At 36.1% G+C, this 18,171-nt stretch overlaps 1 protein-coding gene and 1 long non-coding RNA gene across 2 annotated transcripts; both read right to left on the bottom strand.

Moving 5' to 3' along the window:
• Positions 1-4,814: 4,814 nt before the first annotated feature.
• LOC140138981 (uncharacterized) lies at positions 4,815-14,767 on the bottom strand. Its single transcript, XM_072160762.1, has 10 exons — positions 14,605-14,767; positions 14,157-14,279; positions 13,898-14,020; positions 12,554-12,676; positions 12,098-12,220; positions 11,686-11,817; positions 11,422-11,544; positions 10,510-10,629; positions 7,128-7,418; positions 4,815-6,428 (listed from the first exon to the last, which is right to left on the bottom strand). Exons 1-10 carry the CDS (start codon positions 14,765-14,767, stop codon positions 6,253-6,255), a joined length of 1,497 nt encoding a protein of 498 aa, XP_072016863.1. The 3' UTR covers positions 4,815-6,252.
• Positions 14,768-15,520: 753 nt separating this feature from the next.
• LOC140139392 (uncharacterized) lies at positions 15,521-18,171 on the bottom strand. Its single transcript, XR_011857106.1, has 3 exons — positions 18,106-18,171; positions 16,993-17,077; positions 15,521-15,682 (listed from the first exon to the last, which is right to left on the bottom strand). It is a non-coding gene; the product is annotated as an uncharacterized lncRNA (long non-coding RNA).

Here is an 18,171-nt window from a genome sequence, read left to right as displayed (position 1 = left end):
GGCTTTCGAGACAGTGTATACTGATCTTTTGTTGAAAAAGCTCACCGATGTGATGGAGGATCCCCAACATCCACTCCACCATCGCTTGTCATATCACCATAACTCAAAATCTGGTCGTATGCAACTGCCGCGTGCAAATACAGACAGGTACCTGAACTCATTTGTTCCTCAAGCTATTTTTTATCATAACTTGAAGTACCGTCGTTAATTTATGTTTTCATTCAATTTCTAGGGAGTACCCTTGAATTTCATTTTGCTTATAATAACTGTTTTTGTATAATGCTTGTTCTCTAATATATAATGTAGTTTTATGATCTCATATGTGCATGTAATTTCCAGAAATGGATTAATAAAGTTTAACTTGACTTGACTTGACTTGATTTCATACAATAGGGGCCTAAAGTTCCTAAAGTGTGAATTTTACTCTAAAAGAGTACAAATTTTACTCTTCAAGGAGCCATATAAAAGACCACCCCATAAAGAGTTGATAGCTGGTGAATGCTATCTTCAGTAGATAACTGGTGAACGCTATCTTCAGTAGATAGCTAGTGAACGTTATCTACAGTAGATAGCTAATTAACGCTATCTACAGTAGGTAGCTACTAGTTATTAGATATAAACACCGTGTTGAATGATGGGAGCTTGGATGGGAAATGTTAAAAGTTTTCCATTAATGCTAATTAATTTTATGAGCATTTTTCCTTTTATGTTGAGCTGAAAACTAAATTCCATGATTATGTAGTACCAACTTCAAGTCAGTAACTGTAGCAATGTACTTTTTGTAACTTCATCTCATTAATTAGACTAACGAGCACATTTACAAGCTCGTCCGTGTCTTTTCCATTATGCCCATTTTCAGAATTGCAAGTAATTAGTCTAAAAGTTGACAAACAAAAAGATAGTGTATTCTTTATGGTTTAGAATGATTATTTATGACTGAAAGCAGTTTTTAAAAGTATTCAATAAGCTAATTAACACTAATCCAACCTTTTGAATAATTAATTAGTTCTGATAATGAAGCAAATTTTTATTACCCTTTATACATAGAAGAAAGCATCAAGCTCTGTTTGATTTTGAGGTCCTCAGATTGAGAAAATACTCCTGAAAAGAATAGGTACTCCCAAACTATACCACATCCTCATTAAAAAAGTTTGTGTTATACCCTGTATATCTTCTGGTACACCCTGAATATTGACTTCAGGTTTGGGTCACTGTAATCTATGTTCTTTATGCTTTCCAGCAATGTATAATTTTTCATACCTGTAATTGGAAAATAAAGGGTATAAACATTCATCTCAAAATTGATGTTTTCAGCTATGAAAACAGTATGTCACGAAAGAGGGTCCCAACCTCTGACACATGGTCACATGCCTTCGTATTCATGACTCTCTTAAACCATGAGTTCGTTCACCGGGGCTCGTTCTAATTTGATTTACCAACATTGTGAAATGGTGTGAGTTATTATCGCCCTCCTCGTCATTGAACTAAAGTCAATTGTTTTTCTCTTTTTTATACTTCTAGTATTTATTGACCTACTTCAAGTAGAAACAGGATATACGGTGGCAGAAATTGAGACTAGCATGCAGGACAGGAGGTTATGGCGAGCCATCATTAATGCCCGACAGCAAGAGTCGACGGAGTAAGAATAAGAAAGTATACTTCTGGTGCCCATTACTATGCATTCTTCGCCCATGCATTATATTCGTCAACTACCCTTCATAGCCCAAATTATATAATTACTGCACGCTAAGCAATGCATTATCTGAAACCTTCAAACCTTTGCAGGGGAAACTCAGAGGGGGAGTGGTAGGTATACGCTTAAATACTAGAAATGCTACTTTCGCATAACTAATAACGTGTCTGTTCCATTATATATACCATCAAAAAAGTAAAATTTTACTTAAATCTGTTGATTTACTTTGGAATGTATTTTCACATGTAAAATACATTCATTATTTCTTTGATTTGAATCAAATTTTGATTTTGATCTTAAAAGCTTTGAAACATATTTAATTGGAAGTTGCTTTTATGCATGATTTCAGTCAACAGGAACATATTTAATTAAGTGGTTTGAAATTTTGGCCCTAAAAGGTCAAAAGTTACACCCTTTACTGTTACACCCTCTAAATGACCATAAAGCTTAGAATCCACTGATGAAATTGAATTCACATATATGAAGTTTACCGAGGAAAATATAGTGAATAGATTTATCAAACACAGAACTAAATTCGAAAAAGATACCATCAAAATAAATGAAATAACATTGAAAAGAGAGCAGATTCTAAATAAGACTGCTCATGTACTTACCATGCACTTAGTGCATTAGTATGGTGCAACATGCAAAATCCAAAATGTGTGTACCTTCTCTTATGGATACCTCCTGGTAGAACCATGATAACTCTTTAACTTGTGTAATTCATTTTTACCGGATGGTCTGACTAAAACTTGCTTGGGAAATGTTGAGAAGGGGGTTTCGTTAGAGCTACTGATCTTTGGGTCTATTTGCAATGTATTATGCCTAACATGTTGATCAGTTGTGGGATACTGAAAGCGAGATTTATTTCCATGAAACTTTGTTGCCATGATCTAGCAGCAGAAGGTGATTCTGTGATGATATCCTCTCTACTTTCGGGATATTCCTGTCTGATGACGTCATTTTTTCAGATTGAATACCTTGATGTTTTCCCAATCAACCTTTCCTCAAGCTTACTGGCAGATTCATCCAGGTGAATTAGAGCAGGTGATGTCATATACAATCCCAGAATGATTAACGGATTAAAGACTTTAAATTGCAGAAATTCGAGCAGGTTGAAAATGGTCATGTTACATAAACACGACTGCATATCTTCCTCAAATAGCTGAAAGGAAATTATAATCTCCCCACAATAAATTGCCTAGAATATCCAACCTGTTTCATGGACTTGCCGAAAATATTCAACATGCCACATTGGCTTTCCGTAAATTGACAACTTGCGCATTGGACTTGCTGTAAAATTGATTTAACAATGCAGGGGTAACTTGACATTCTAACTTACTTTTGTTCTAACTCTCCCCATTTTAATCTACCAAGTACTTGAACTCAGTGTCCCCAAATGCTCATATCATCTAAATAAGAACAATAACAACAAAAAACCTCTTTTGCTGAGGAAATTGCTGAGGAAGGTACATTGTATCGCGGTCAAACTAGTGACTGGAAAAAGCTGAATGGTGGCGTGCCTCAGGGTACTCGCATTGTCCCACTCAGTTTCGTTGCAGTCGTAAATGACGCAGTTATTGATACCCCATTGGTAACATTGAAATACGTTGATGATCTATCAATTATACGAGAACCTAGATCGCGTGCTCAAACTTCCGTGCTACAGGAACATAAAGTTAGAGAATCAACCGTGTCTACTCAGGGTCAGTTTTAGGAGTGTTCTTAAATTGCTTTTTACATTCATACTGTTTATATTTAATATATTATTATACAGAGTGCAATATTCCTATTCTATGTCTTTTTTATTTTGTTGCATGAATCTATTTTTAACCTTGGATTGGTTTTAAGTGTAAGGATGCGTGTAGGGTTGTTGAGTGAGTGTGGGAGTGTAAGGTGTGCATCTAGTATGATTTGTGTGAGTTTGAGGGGGTGTTGCTGAGGGCGTACCGTAAAACCTCGTCTACAAGCATAAATAGAATGCTTCTGATGAAAGCTAAATTAATCCAGGCGCCATTATGGACTTTGAGCAAATAAATTACAGATCCAAGCATATACAAACAAGTATTATTTTAAGACCAATCTATTGTATTGGCATATTTACGCATGTATCGTATTAATTTAGCTTTCATCAAAAACACTATATATGCTTGTAGACGATGTTTTACGGTATGCTGTGGGACGTGCGGTGAGTGTATGGGTGGTGGTGTGCGGATGGGGTGTGGGGTGTGTGCTTGGGATGTGTGTTAGTGTTTGTATGCATGTATGGGGCATATTTTGCTGGTCAATGCTCATTTTGATATTTTTCGTAATTTCTCGTATTATTATTTTGATGTTGTTGAATTTGTATGTAAAATTGTTGCAATTCGGTTTTTTATACTGTGATGACAATTTATGAATAAACCTTTTATGAATGAATGAATGAATGAATGAATGAATGAATTGTAGATAAGTTTAGACTTCTGGATATTCGTGTTTACAGGAGAACATACGGACAGGTTTTACTTTGTGTAATTATATTGAAATTGATTTGGTCTTCTATTATACTCAGATGAAATGCCAAAGGAAGAGGATACAAACACGACGATGGAAGACCATCCGCAATTGCATAAAGTTGGAGAATCAACCGTGTCTACTCAGGGTCAGTTTTAGTAATTCGTCTATAGTATACACAAATCATGGCTCTTAGACCAAATTTATTAATATACAATTATAAGCGGTTACATATTTAAAATACAATGATAAGCAAAATATATTGAAGTTACTGAGATTTAAAAAAATAAATATTACATTCTTTCAGATCATTACAATGTTTACAAGTACATTATAAAATACACAATGTTATATTTCTGAGATAACATCATTAGTCGCAACACGTAGTGGCCTACATTAACTACAGGACAAGTGCAGGACAAATGCAAAATATGTTTCCTAGAACTAGATCTAGTTCCTCGAGGGGGGGTGCGCGCGAAGCGCGCATGGCCGCGAAGCGGCCAGCGAGGCGCGCCAGCGCACTGGTGGATTTTGTAATGTCAGAGAGGGGTTGTCATGGTCCCATATACTGATATACTTAGGCACTGAACAAGTGCTATATGTTTCCAAGAAAAACATATTTGAAGGTTATGCTATTAAATTGTAATTTGTCATATACTTGAAAAGTAATAACAGGATTATTTAGTGCTACCACTTAGGTAGGTCACATGCATGTCACTATTTGAGCATATCAGACTTGCAGTGTCTTTTTGACCTATGGTACTGATTCTATGCCTAAATGTCATAAAAATCTGATTTACCCCGCATTATTTAGCGGCGGATGAGTATGTGAAACTGGAAACATTTGATTCTTACGGAATTGATTGAAATTAATAAACTTATTCCTTAATTACATGAGTTTTCCTTACTTCGTGAACTTGACATTTTAACCCCAAGAGAACTACCTACGATTGGCCAAAATGAATATTGTGAAGTTTGTGAACTAATCAATGATGGTATTAATAAGTTCATCTGCAAATTCAAGTTTAAAACCTAATCATAATTGACGATTAAAATGAGCATTTGAAGTTATCAATCAATCAGAAATGCTGTTAGATGATCAGTAGTGTCCAGGGGGTTAAACCGCTGGGCCAAATGTCTTAAAATTTAACGAAATCAATGTATCCCACTATGTCTTGCGACGTAATCCTCGTAATGTCATTATATTGCCAGATTAAAAAGAACATAATTCTTCAAAAGAGTACTGGCCGGTTATGGGCACATAAATAAAGAACTTGATAAAATGGTGCTGTTTTTGTATTATTTGGGATGCGGTGTGCTCAAAGGTTGACCTTTCGGCGATTTCTTACTTTAAAAAGAGATGATTTCAAAGTTTTTACCAAAAAAATGGACCTTTAAAATTAAAATCCTTAAAGCCCAAACGCATGTACCCTTAAATCCCAACACGTACCCTTAACTCCCAAAACGTAGACCTTCCCTGTGCAGATATGCGGGAGAAAACTTAGAGGCCTTGGGCAAGGCTTATATAACATTGAAGTCTAATGTACGCAAATGCTTTTAAAAAGTCTCCAAGTTTCCTGATTACACGACTTAATCGTCTGTACAGATCTCCAGGGGGTCACTCCCATTGTTGCCTGTACACTATCCGCGATAATAAAAACGCGTAAAACGGGTAGTTTTTTCGTTGGTAGGCACGATACGCGCGTATCGTGTTTGGGGTGTCAAAAACATGAACACTTGAAAAAAAAGGTAGCAAAATTGCAATGTGCTATATGCGGAAAGGGTATGTAAGTTGAAGAGACGGAGAGATAAATATGAAAGGGGAAATGATCTTCAAAAGGCATGTTGTTTTACGAAAATATCCTTCTTTATGGTATGAAATTTGATGCAAGGAATAAAATTCCTGTTTAGGATGTGAAAACAGGCGCGTGTTACCAGTTTAGGGTACCGTTTTAACCAAGGGTTAAGTCCTTGTTTAGGGTGCTTTTCAAAAGTTGATTATCGCGGATGGTGTACAGGCCACAATGTGAGTGACCCCCTTCCTGGGTACAGATCACAGCCCTGCATTAACTACAAAGAAGTGTTCCAAGCGTGACATAGGCCTCTTCACTATCAGCCTCAGTATCACTTACAGAGACACCAGTAACTGGTAAGTGGTCTTTGTCATTTAACCATCCGTCATCTTGTCTCCACGTTGAATCGTTCATGTCGCAATTGCAAGATAGAGAAGGTTGTGCACATTCTGGGAATCAAACAAGAAAATTCACTTTTAAAAGCTGTTTGTCTAATGAATACTTCTGTATGCCCAGCAGGTGCCGTTTTGCAATCACAATGAATCCCTCAAATCATGAAACATCGTCAGTGGCGGCGCTACGGGGTGGCAAGGGGGCAGTTTCCCCCAAATTTTTTCTTGCCCCCCAAGTTCCCCCACGTTTGAGGCAAAACCCCAAAATCACGTAAATTTCCACTTTTTGCGGCAATGTTGAAATTCACTACCCCCCCGAAAAAAATCCTGGCGCCGCCACTGAACATCGCAGATCGTCGGCAACACGATTGTAAACCGACAGTCCATAATAACAACATTGGCCTAAGCTGCTCATTTCAAGGCCAGATTTGGTTCATTTTAGTATGATAAAATACTAAAAAAGTTCGCATTTGCGCATTATCCCAGTACGCAACGGAAATGACGCAACATGCATGACAAGAACATTCGTCCATGACGACACATAGACGACACACAGAGTTTGTGTTAATGTTTAGGTCTATTTTGTTACTAAATAATGCTAATATGGAAAATTTTGCTAGCTAAGCTAACCCTTCGAAACTATAAAAAAAGGGAGATACATTGGAATGTACTCAATTTCCAATAGTTTTACCCAATGTATAGGAGGGGTAAGGCCTTGGTACCTCCTCTTGGGTGACACCAGTCAATTTTTCTCACCTTGTGTTAGGCTGCAGGCACATCCATTAGTGCCAGTTGGAGAACCCCAGTTGGTCATCAGCATACCAGAGCGATCTAACCAATAATGGTGCAGTCTATTGCCATAATGAAATGTAGATCTATAGCACTGGATTTCAATAAACTGCCGACAATCAGCAGAGATATTGATGAGAGCGACAATCTGTTCAAGCGATGTGTCAATGTATGTAATATTCCTCACGTATGAACCGGGCGCTTCTGGTCCATTCACATGATGATCAGGTTCCAAATCGTGAAGAACTTGAGTAATGCCTTTGAAAATAAATTGCAGAAAAAGACGAAAAAATAATCACCAGCGTGTAACAGTAGAGTGAGGAAAGGGAAAAGCCACACCCCCACTTTTGTCATTCAGTCGGAGGTGAATGAATCTAGTCGGGAGAAATGCACTTTATGGTGTTTAGGGCAAAAACTGTGCACCCACACACCCTGAATTTTGCCAGAGAGTCAGAGAAGAAATATACCTATACGGGGAAAACTTATAGGGCTATGGTTAAAAGTAATAATTATCAATAATGAAAAAAAAAGCTTTTGAAACAATTACCAGCCCCCACCTACCCCCACCCACACACTTTTCAGAAAAACAAGAGCACCAATGGTGCTGTAGTCAATTGAATACAAAACCCATCAAAGTCCATAGGAAATTATTGTTTATACATAGGCCTGTCATGTGTATAAAAGTTGAACCCAAAACTACCCTTTCCGTGCGTTTATTGAGCATCTGAAATCCAGCGTATAGGCCAACATACCCAGCATTTATGATACACATTTGTTTTTTAGTTCATCAAAATCACTTTCCATGGACTTGGGTGGGTTTTGTATTCAGGTATTCAATTGTTTCTTGATATATGCAGGTGAATTAACCTGGGAGAAAGGCCTATGCAATCAAGTGGTTTATTTACGTATAAGATCAACAGTGAGCTAAAAATGGGTCAACAGTTCACAGTTTTAGTCGATATGTTTACTTAGAGTGAAGCAAGACGAACATTTTACAATCGTATGAATTGAGACCCGTGCCCCATACTTTTGAAAACACGCACCAGCCACTGGCGTATAATGTCTATCAGGGTTTTCAGGGAAACCATTCCTGTCAGTGATGTATAATAACTTATTTATTGGGTTCTTGTCCTAATTTTCTAATTTATTCTACAAATCATATACTTTGAAAACTTGCTTAATTTATTGTTGTTAATGAGTTATGTACGTTTAGAATAACTGAATTACGTGAACGATTATGATACTAGAGAGATTGCGAAGAGGCGTTAACTGCTAACGCCATACGGATTACGTATTACGACATTCTTAGTCAGTAGGAGCGGTCTATTACGTAGACACATAATCTGATTGGACAATCGCATAATTTTGAGTGTCGTCTATCAGGCTGTAGACGACCCTACGTCATCATGAGAGTTGATAACGTGTAACACGCTCATAGAGGTGCGTGTATGTATCGCGTTGTATGCGTAGACGCAGTGCGGAATACTCGCACGCGCTAGCAGTATGCGCAACAAAAGATGTGAAGTTTTTAACAAGTTTCGTTCATTTTAGAAAAAGGGTTTTTTATGACGGTAACTTAATTTTTGCTTTAAAAAATAGGTTACAGGTATTAAAATAATAAGAATGAGAATAAACGATAGGAAATTTTTTATTTTGACTATCCTCTACCTATAATAGACGACAGGCAGGTCCAATATTTGTATCGTTATATTGGACCTTCCTGTCGTCTATCACACGGTAGAGGATAGTCAAAATAAAAATTCCTATCGTTTATTCTCTAATTGTGCGATAGAACGTCATAGTGCCACTCACATCCAAACTAGTCTCCTGCACAGCCAGTTTGTGTCGGTCCTAGCGCTCGCTGTTCCTAGTATGTTCGTGATAGCCGCATACTGTCTTACCCTAGACTACATCTAAACGCAATTGCAATGAGCTCGTGGTTGCGCTATGCTGAGACAAAATTTTATCTTAATATATAGGAAGCACCCATTGATTCACCTTGAACCAGAGAAGATGAGAATAGATTCTCATCTTCTCTCATCGAACCCACTTGTTTTACTAATATGTAAGTACGACTGGCTGTATTTATTGCTCTAAGCATTCAGTCCAGATTAGCAATATTTAAGTTTTGCAGGCAAGATGAGTTGGCCTATTGTTCACACGTGTATCCTATTTGTCTATCCTAAACAGAGTTTGATGTTGGATGCCTTGACAATCGCCATATGGTGTATATTATTCGAACAAAAAGAAACAAACCCCGTTATCATATAGCCTAAATAGTACCCTGTTTAATTTTTAAAGCAAAATGAAAATAGATAGTTTAATATGCCTAGTTCGATTACTACCCAGCAAACACAAATATATTATAGAAATCGTTCAGGTCAAAGGGTATGTGAGGGTCAAGGGTATGAAAGGTTTTAATAACATTCAAAAACCATTTTCTTCAAAACTTGCTGCAAAAACATTCTAACATAATAGACTTAAGTACACAAAACGTTTGCCAAATGATATTTTACTATAGCATTTCGAATTTTGGTTTAAAATTTTATTGTATTATTTTTTCAGTATAACACGCTTTGAAAAGGAGTTTTCATGGTTTTTATATAAACCGACATCGGTATGTTATCAAAAACACATGCATTATCGTGTTTTAAAAACATTTTGGTGTTTGCTGAATAGTATCCATAAGCAAAACACTTTGACTGTTTAACGCAACAAAATAGCAATGGCTAAAAATGACGTTGCACGAACTTCTGTTGCCCGTTCAAAACAGACAATTCATACCGCATTATGCCATAAGAAGACACGATCTTGCCGAAAATGTCATAAGACGACACGATCTTGCCTAAAACGCCTTTTCGCAAGATAATTTTGGACGGCATTCTCCATACACAAATGAATAGGCAATCTGCCCGTTCGAATCCGCGTCGAAAAAAAAAATCGAAATTTATTCACTTCTTCAGTCCATACTAGGTCAAATTGTAACCCCCAAAATGGATTTTATTACATGTCGGACTCTACTTGTTCTATTCGGATTCGCTTCATAACACAACATACATAACATTTTTCTGCATTTTGTAATGCCTTTTTTGTCATTTTGGTACGGCGTTTTTGCTACCAACCGTAACGTAACCGTCTTACGGGAATTCCACGATTGACCAATTCACAATGGATTTCACCCTCTAGGGGGCATACTAACTCATTTTCGACTGGTGTAGCATGCGGTTGGCGTTCCCGTTTCACGTTTCACGTAAATTTCGTAATCTCTCTATTGATGAAAACATTACGTGATTAATACATTTCGTTTCTTTAAGGTGTAAAGTTGTAAATGTTTTCTTTATTTCCTTACCATCTATTGTACACGTGACATTGAAAGGCTCCAGCTTACCAGGACCATCAGGATCAATCAGAGTTACGTTACTCTCGGATACCAAATTTAGCGAGACCTCTTCACAACTTCTAGGTAAAGCTATATGCGAAAGATTAATATGAACACTGGTTAGATTGAAACTTTGTAGCGTAACCATTCAATATAGGAGGTATCATGTGATTCTGTCAGCATCCCATGATATGTTTAGAGGTTAATGAATTTGCATCAGTTATTTTTCGGGTATTGTGAAATATCTAAACATTGTGCTTTGACCTCGGAATATCCCTCGGGGCGAATACCTCGTATACTTTAAAGTGCGTCGTCATCTTGTGACCAGATCACATGTTGGTCTCAATCCCATCTGCCGTGTGGCAATGGTGTCATAATCACATTGTAATAAACAACCGCCCACCGCTAATGCAGACGCCATGCAAATAGCATGTTTGCGTATTAAAAGTGACAGTGCCTTCACACCAATAGTGCAAAATGGAATGTAGTATACTAGTGGACTGGAGGATTAGTTTTCAAAATTTGTTTTTGGGTTTGAAAACTTTTAAAGGCTTAACATTTCCATAAAAAAATTGTATTTCTTTTCCATTAAATGTTAGCTTTTACTGTCAGATATGTCCCCTGTTAATTTTGAGCCGAACAACTGAGGTAAAGAATTGGAATTTATAAGCAGCGCCGATGTCGCCAATGCGTGTCACTCCGTCGATCGTGCTACGGAACGGTCCTTTGATGTGAATAACAGTCCCGCAGACCATGTACGTACTTTGTTATGAACATCGTGTACGATGAAAATTTAATTTGACTCGCGTATATGACAATAATTTGAAATAAACAAAATGGTGATATCATATACATAATATATATGGCACAAAATAGACTAACCTGTGCATGTTACTCCATCTCCACTGTAACCGGCATTACATGCACATGTGAAGGAACCGACGGTATTGGTGCAAGCAGCATTTGCGTCACAGTTATCAGTACTCACAGTACACTCATCTATATCTGTACACAAATGTATGAATTAATTCATTAATTATAAAACACAGCTTTTGAGGCGTGTTTGTTGTTTGACACGCGTGAAGGTGACAAATTATTATTAGAAATATATAAATAAAATGGTGATAAAGCACAAAATAGACTAACCTGCGCATGTTACTCCATCTCCACTGTAACCGGCATTACATGCACATGTGAAGGAACCGACGGTATTGGTGCAAGTAGCAATTGCGTCACAGTTATCAGTACCATGAGTACCCCAAGTACACTCATCAATATCTGTACAAAGATGCAAGAAATAAGTCATAGATTATTATTTTAAAAAAGCTTTTGAGGTATAATCAAAGGAAAAGTTAAAATGTGTTTTCTACTCTGAAACATGAAACAATTAAAGCTCAATAACGCTTGAATAAATTGGCTTTCCTTGCCAACATAATGTATCAGATTTAATAAATTACATCAATTGATATTGGTACTGAAATGATTTTGTTTTGACTCCCGTATAGGTAATAATTATTAGAAATAAATAGAATGGTGATAAAGTACAAAATAGACTAACCTGCGCATGTAACTCCATCTCCGCTGTAACCGGCATTACATTCACATGTGAAGGAACCGACGGTATTGGTGCAAGTAGCAATTGCGTTACAGTTACCAGTACTCAAAGTACACTCATCAATATCTGTACACAAATGTATGAATTAAGTCATGAATTATAAAACACAGCTTTTGAGGCGTGTTTGTTGTTTGACACGCGTGAAGGTGACAAATTATTATTAGAAATAAATAAAATGGTGATAAAGCACAAAATAGACTAACCTGCGCATGTAACTCCATCTCCGTTTGATTGCGTCACAAATATTGGTAATGGAATTATTTTAGTTTGAAAACTTAGAGCAATCACATGAGAAAATTTCGATAGGAATGTGCCATTTCCAAAAAATTGTTTGACACGCGCGAAGGTGACAATTATTAGAAATAAATAAAATGGTGATAAAGTACAAAATAGACTAACCTGCGCATGTAACTCCATCTCCGCTGTAACCAGCATTACATTCACATGTGAAGGAACCGACGGTATTGGTGCAAGTAGCAATTGCGTTACAGTTAACAGTACTCAAGGTACACTCATCAATATCTGTACAAAAATGTATGAATTAAGTCATGAATCATAAAACGGAGATTTTGAGGTATGGTGTGGCACAATTTAAACTCAATAATACCGGGTGTCCCAAAAGTCCCTTAACATTGTGAATTTGCCATAACTTGCGTTGGGTTAATAGTGTTGTTACAAAAATTGCACAGTATGTAGATAATTCGTTTAGAAATGTTATGATACCAAACATGCCTATGTGGTCATGACCCGTTGGCATGAAATTAATGGATATCTACCGTACCGTAAAACCCACTTTTATAAGCGCAAAATAAGTCTCGTCATTTGAGACGTGAACACGATATAACGTGTTATCATTTTAAAATCTGTTTTGTTTAATCTGGCTGTGTTTGTTTGATTGTTTGTTTGTTTGTTTTCAATGCGTAATCTTCATTTTCTGTTTTATCTGGGTTTTATATGGAAACTGCTTAAGATCTTTTCTGAGGATTCGATGAACAGTTGTACGGGGTACGTTGTTCTCCATTGAAAGTCGACGTACTGATCGCCTTGGGCTTTTCGCCACCGCTCTTCGTATGACATCAATGTTTGTAGCCCATCTTCCTGTTCTTCCACGTCCTGCCCGAAGTAGATCATGAACAGATCCAGTTGATAGGAATTTCAGCCCTAGTTGCTGGATTGTATTTCGGCTGGGTAGTGCATAATTTACATTAAACTGTTCCTTAAACATTGCTTCAGTGAGTTTGTCCGACTTTGTCTCGGCAAAGAACCATACGACCTGAATCCGTTGATCTATAGGAAATTCATCTTCACTTCAACTGTTTTAAAGTAAAGTTTAATATTGTCAATATATCCTAATTATAATCTAAAACAGCAGTCACGCTTACGCTCAGCCATGTAATCCATGAATGTTCATACCTAAATGTAGCGTGCGCAGTGAGTGAACCAACTCTATTGTTCAGGGAAGCACATCATTCATGTTCTTGAACAAAGAACACATGAGCTTGCTTTTGTGGGTTTGATACACACATATGTTCAGTCGCACAGTAAGGTCAAAGGGTCATCAATAATGCTCTTTTTGGTATCAGAATAATTCTAAAAGATCAATCTATATGAATATGTTCTCCATTTTGGTATGAAGTGGGAAATATTTGAGATATGGCCAATTCACAATGTTAAGTTACTTTTGGGACACGCTGTACTTGAACACAAAAATGATGAAGAAGATAAAGTACAAAATAGACTAACCTGCGCATGTAACTCCATCTCCGCTGTAACCGGCATTACATTCACATGTGAAGGAACCATCGGTATTGGAGCAAGCAGCATTTACGTCACAGTTATCAGTACCCAAAGTACACTCATCAATATCTGTACAAAATGTATGAATTAAGTCATGAATTATAAAACACAGCTTTTGAGGCGTGTTTGTTGTTTGACACGCGTGAAGGTGACAAATTATTATTACAAATAAATAAAATGGTGATAAAGCACAAAATAGACTAACCTGCGCATGTAACTCCATCTCCGCTGTAACCGGCATTACATTCACATGTGAAGGAACCGACGGTATTGGTGCAAGCAGCATTTGCGTTACAGTTATCAGTACTCAGAGTACAGTCATCAATATCTGTACAAAAATTGTATCAAATAAGTCATGAATTATAAAACACAGATTTTGAGGTATGGCGTGGCACAATTTAAACTCAATAATATATACTTGAACACAAGAATGATGAAATTAATCATAAATTATTTTAAATAACAAGATGTTGATGTATGATCAAAAGAAAATTTAAATTGTGTCTTGTACTCTGAAACATGATGCAATTATGAATCAATAATGCTTGAATAAATTGGATTTGTATCATGTTAAACTGATTACGTCACAAATATTGGTAATGGAATTATTTTAGTTTGAAAACTTAAAGCAATCACAGAAAATTTCGACTAACCTGTGCATGTTACTCCATCTCCACTGTAACCGGCATTACATCCACATGTGAAGGTACCAACGGTATTGGTGCAAGCAGCATTTGTGTCACAGTTATCAGTATCCAGTGTGCATCCATTAATATCTATACAAAAATACAAAAATGTAATATTTTTGTGGACCATTTACAACATCGGGAACGATATTAGCAACATTTGTATCACAGTTGTTACTAAATATATTCATCCAAAATTTAAGCCATGAAGTATTAGGTAAAATATATATTTTTAAGTGCGATCAAATGAAAAGTTAATGGACACGCTATATCGCTCAACGTTGGAAATATAGACATTGATTTGTATTGTATCTTTAAAAGTAATGATGATAAGTATATAAAAGTACACATTTTCAGAAAGAAAATGATTCAAGGAATCCAACTAGCATGGCGGATTCCTGCAAAAATTAGCAGTTTTGGGAACAACACCAAATTTGATTTGCCAATTTTTTTTCCATAACAACTTACCCTAAATATCCAAATTGAAAAACATTGCATATTTGTGTTCTAATGACACAAAATTAGATTGAGTTTTTTTTCAAATTTTTGAATTTTTTCTTCGTTTTAAAAATATTCTTTAAAATATCCGAAATTTTTAAAATGTAGAAAAAATTCAAACATTTGAGAAAAGCGAATCTAGTTTTATGTCTTTTGTTAATTTTTTGGCGTCAGGACCCAAATGGCTAAATTAAACCTTCCTTCTGTTCAAATTACTGGTGTAAATATTCCGGTCCAGTTCGCGGTATTACGGTTGCTAACATTTCCAAAACATTTATTGAATTATATAATGATTCTTCATTCTTACTCTTTCGGCTTCGTTTATTAGCGCTTTTTTTATATTATTATTTTGGCGCTTAATGTCAGTGATTGAACTCACCTACGCAGTCAATGTTGTAAAGGTCTTTCAGGATTTTGTGAACGTTGTTTGAGAGGGTGGTTGCTCTATTTTTTCCGATAACTTTAATGCTCTTACATTTGCAAGGATCACCAGAAGACAAAGACCATCGCGTTTTACCCTCATGTCCAAATTCACACACATCTTGCGCTAGGATTTTAAAAAAATCGAGAAGACCCTATTTGCAATAGCTGGCATAATAAACATTTTACAAATTCAGCATTCTATTATTGTCCGCATGACACCTGGGAGGAACTATTTTAGATATGATCTTCTTGCAGTTACAGCTTAAATTAATTAAATGTTTCGTTAAATGAATCTAACAAACAGTAAACATTTGTTAATACTTCGTCAAGATGTCATAAGAAACAAAAGGAGAAAGACATAAAGGCGAGATGTCTTCATTTGAAATCTACACCTCTCTGTGGGAGATTAGGGATGCATTGGTTTTACCTGAATAAGACCATTCGCAAGAGCAAGTGTTTTGAACAAGCATCAAAACTAATGGTTACCAACAAAATACCGGTATAGTCATATTCTAAGCAATTAGCTAATTGGTTTTAGAAGTGCATGTTTAATGGTTATTTTGCAGCTACAAAATCGCATCAGGCTTCAATCAACACTATTTCCTATTATACATTAACTCAACGAGCACTACTACCTTTCTTACGACTTTTCTGATTGGATAACTACGTGATATGTTCAATGTAAGTGACCAATTAGAATGGAGCTTTTGATAGCGTCATAGTGCTAGGCAATTAGTAAATTGCTTTTAGAAGTGTGGGTTTTTTTTAAATGGTTGTTTTATATAAATGTAAAAATGCGTCGCGCTTCAAAGCCCGTTCTTATTAGTGCCGTTTTAACTACTATTGTCAAAATGAATTATTTTCGCAGAGAAAAAATTATAATTTAAACGTCTTTTCTATACGCGAAACAGCCACAAAATACATATAATTTGAAACAGATTATTTAAATCAAGAGCAGCAATTTGTGCATTTCTGTTTTGAAATTTACCTTATGGAGCAATTTTTTGTGTCTCCATAAGGCTGCGTGTCTCCATAATTCACTGCATTTGGCATTAGGTTTAAGACCATATAATTATGCACAGACACAAAAGACTCAACCAACCACACCACTTTACTCCATCAAAATGATTTTGATATCAGGTAAAAGCTCTGTTGAGTTTCAGCAGGTTATTAGAAAATATTCTACCTGATATCAAAAACTAACAAGGTAGTTGTTACTACATGCCAGAGATCGTGACTATCTTTGTCAAGAATTATGTATAATGTACCATGAATGGAGATATTCATTAGGGTAACATCATCTGTTTCATTAGAACACGCCATTATATCCGCCAGTATTCTACTGTTATCTGGGACGCAACACTCCAGCTGACAGAATAACCTGTTTTCCATGTTTATTACTATACGATACTACTTATAGTGGGTGCTACCTACCTCTTATGCAGCACACAAGTTGAACTATCAGCAGACCATTACACAGGTGATGAGCCAAGAAGTTAACCTGCATTGTTATTAAGGACTAAGATGTTGGAAAATATATATGAGATATATTTCAACATGTCACATGTTCTGTAAGAGTCTATTTGAATTTATGGCTCAGTTTGCTATTGAGAACCATTTATGATTGACTTAAGGGCAGAATAAGGGGACACACATTCGTCCACACCCGAATTTGAGATTTCTTGTTACTTATCAATACTAAGATATATATGTATTGTAAGATGTAAACCTTTTCGCTAATAACTCCAGAATGATTGGTCGTAGATAGGGCAAAGGCAAACTATTTATTTTCTGAATATTAGGCATCAAATTTAAACAAGAAAATACTGGTCATACATAACCTTGCACTGAAGGAGAAAGAACAAAAGGCATCTATTCGACTAAACTGTTTCTATCTTGTACTACTCTTATTCGAGTTAATGTTACAAGTACATTTAACGACTATTAATAACCCACCCTCCCCATATAAGCCTATGGAGAGGATGGGTTGTGAATAGGGTGGGTTGTGTGCATGAGTCGTGGGTGTTGAAATACCGTGAAAACAAACGCTTGCATGATCTGCGCATGGGCAAGAACCCGAAATTTTAACCCGAGTTTTTTAATAGATCAAGAAGCGAGTTAATAAGATAGTGAGATTGTCCTAACCAAATATGATTTGTAACTACGTCGTCAAAATTGGTAAAATAAAGAGATCGCAAACCTTTTTTGTCTCGTAAACTTTAACGAAAGTGTAGTCAGTGAAAATATAATAATTTTTACCAAAAACTTTGCCTTAAGAATTCTCCAGCTCTGTAAATTCCATTTTTAAGCCACAGGACTCTATGTTTTAAACTTACGTATATTAAAATATAAATAGTGACGGTGTAACAAAAATCTTAGTACGCTTCATATCTGTCAAATCTGGCACATCACCTCTGTCAGATTATATAAATTTGCTACAATAGATTTTTTTTTAAATAGTATATGTACTCTTTTCACGAGATTGTTCAATACATTATTTAAAATTATATTTAAGATGTTTATAATAAGATAAGTTACATATCTTACCTATTCTCATTCATTGATAATAAAGAGTTCCATGTTCAATTCAAGGCTTGCAGCTGTGTCGTCGAC

This window comes from Amphiura filiformis, chromosome 18 (assembly GCF_039555335.1).
Source record: "Amphiura filiformis chromosome 18, Afil_fr2py, whole genome shotgun sequence".
NCBI lineage: Eukaryota > Metazoa > Echinodermata > Ophiuroidea > Amphilepidida > Amphiuridae > Amphiura > Amphiura filiformis.
The sequence above is the reverse complement of the archived record's forward strand: the minus strand, read 5'-3'. Positions and strand labels throughout refer to the sequence as shown.

What these genes read in the sequence shown, in the direction of transcription:
- LOC140138981 (XM_072160762.1), bottom strand. Translation starts at nt 14,767, where the DNA reads ATGGTCCACAAAAATATTACATTTTTGTATTTTTGTATAGATATTAAT. An exon ending in AGATGGAGTAACATGCACAG is followed by an intron (nt 14,280 to 14,604) that starts GTTAGTCGAAAT and finishes ATTTTTGTACAG; the next exon opens with ATATTGATGACTGTACTCTG. An exon ending in AGATGGAGTTACATGCGCAG is followed by an intron (nt 14,021 to 14,156) that starts GTTAGTCTATTT and finishes CATTTTGTACAG; the next exon opens with ATATTGATGAGTGTACTTTG.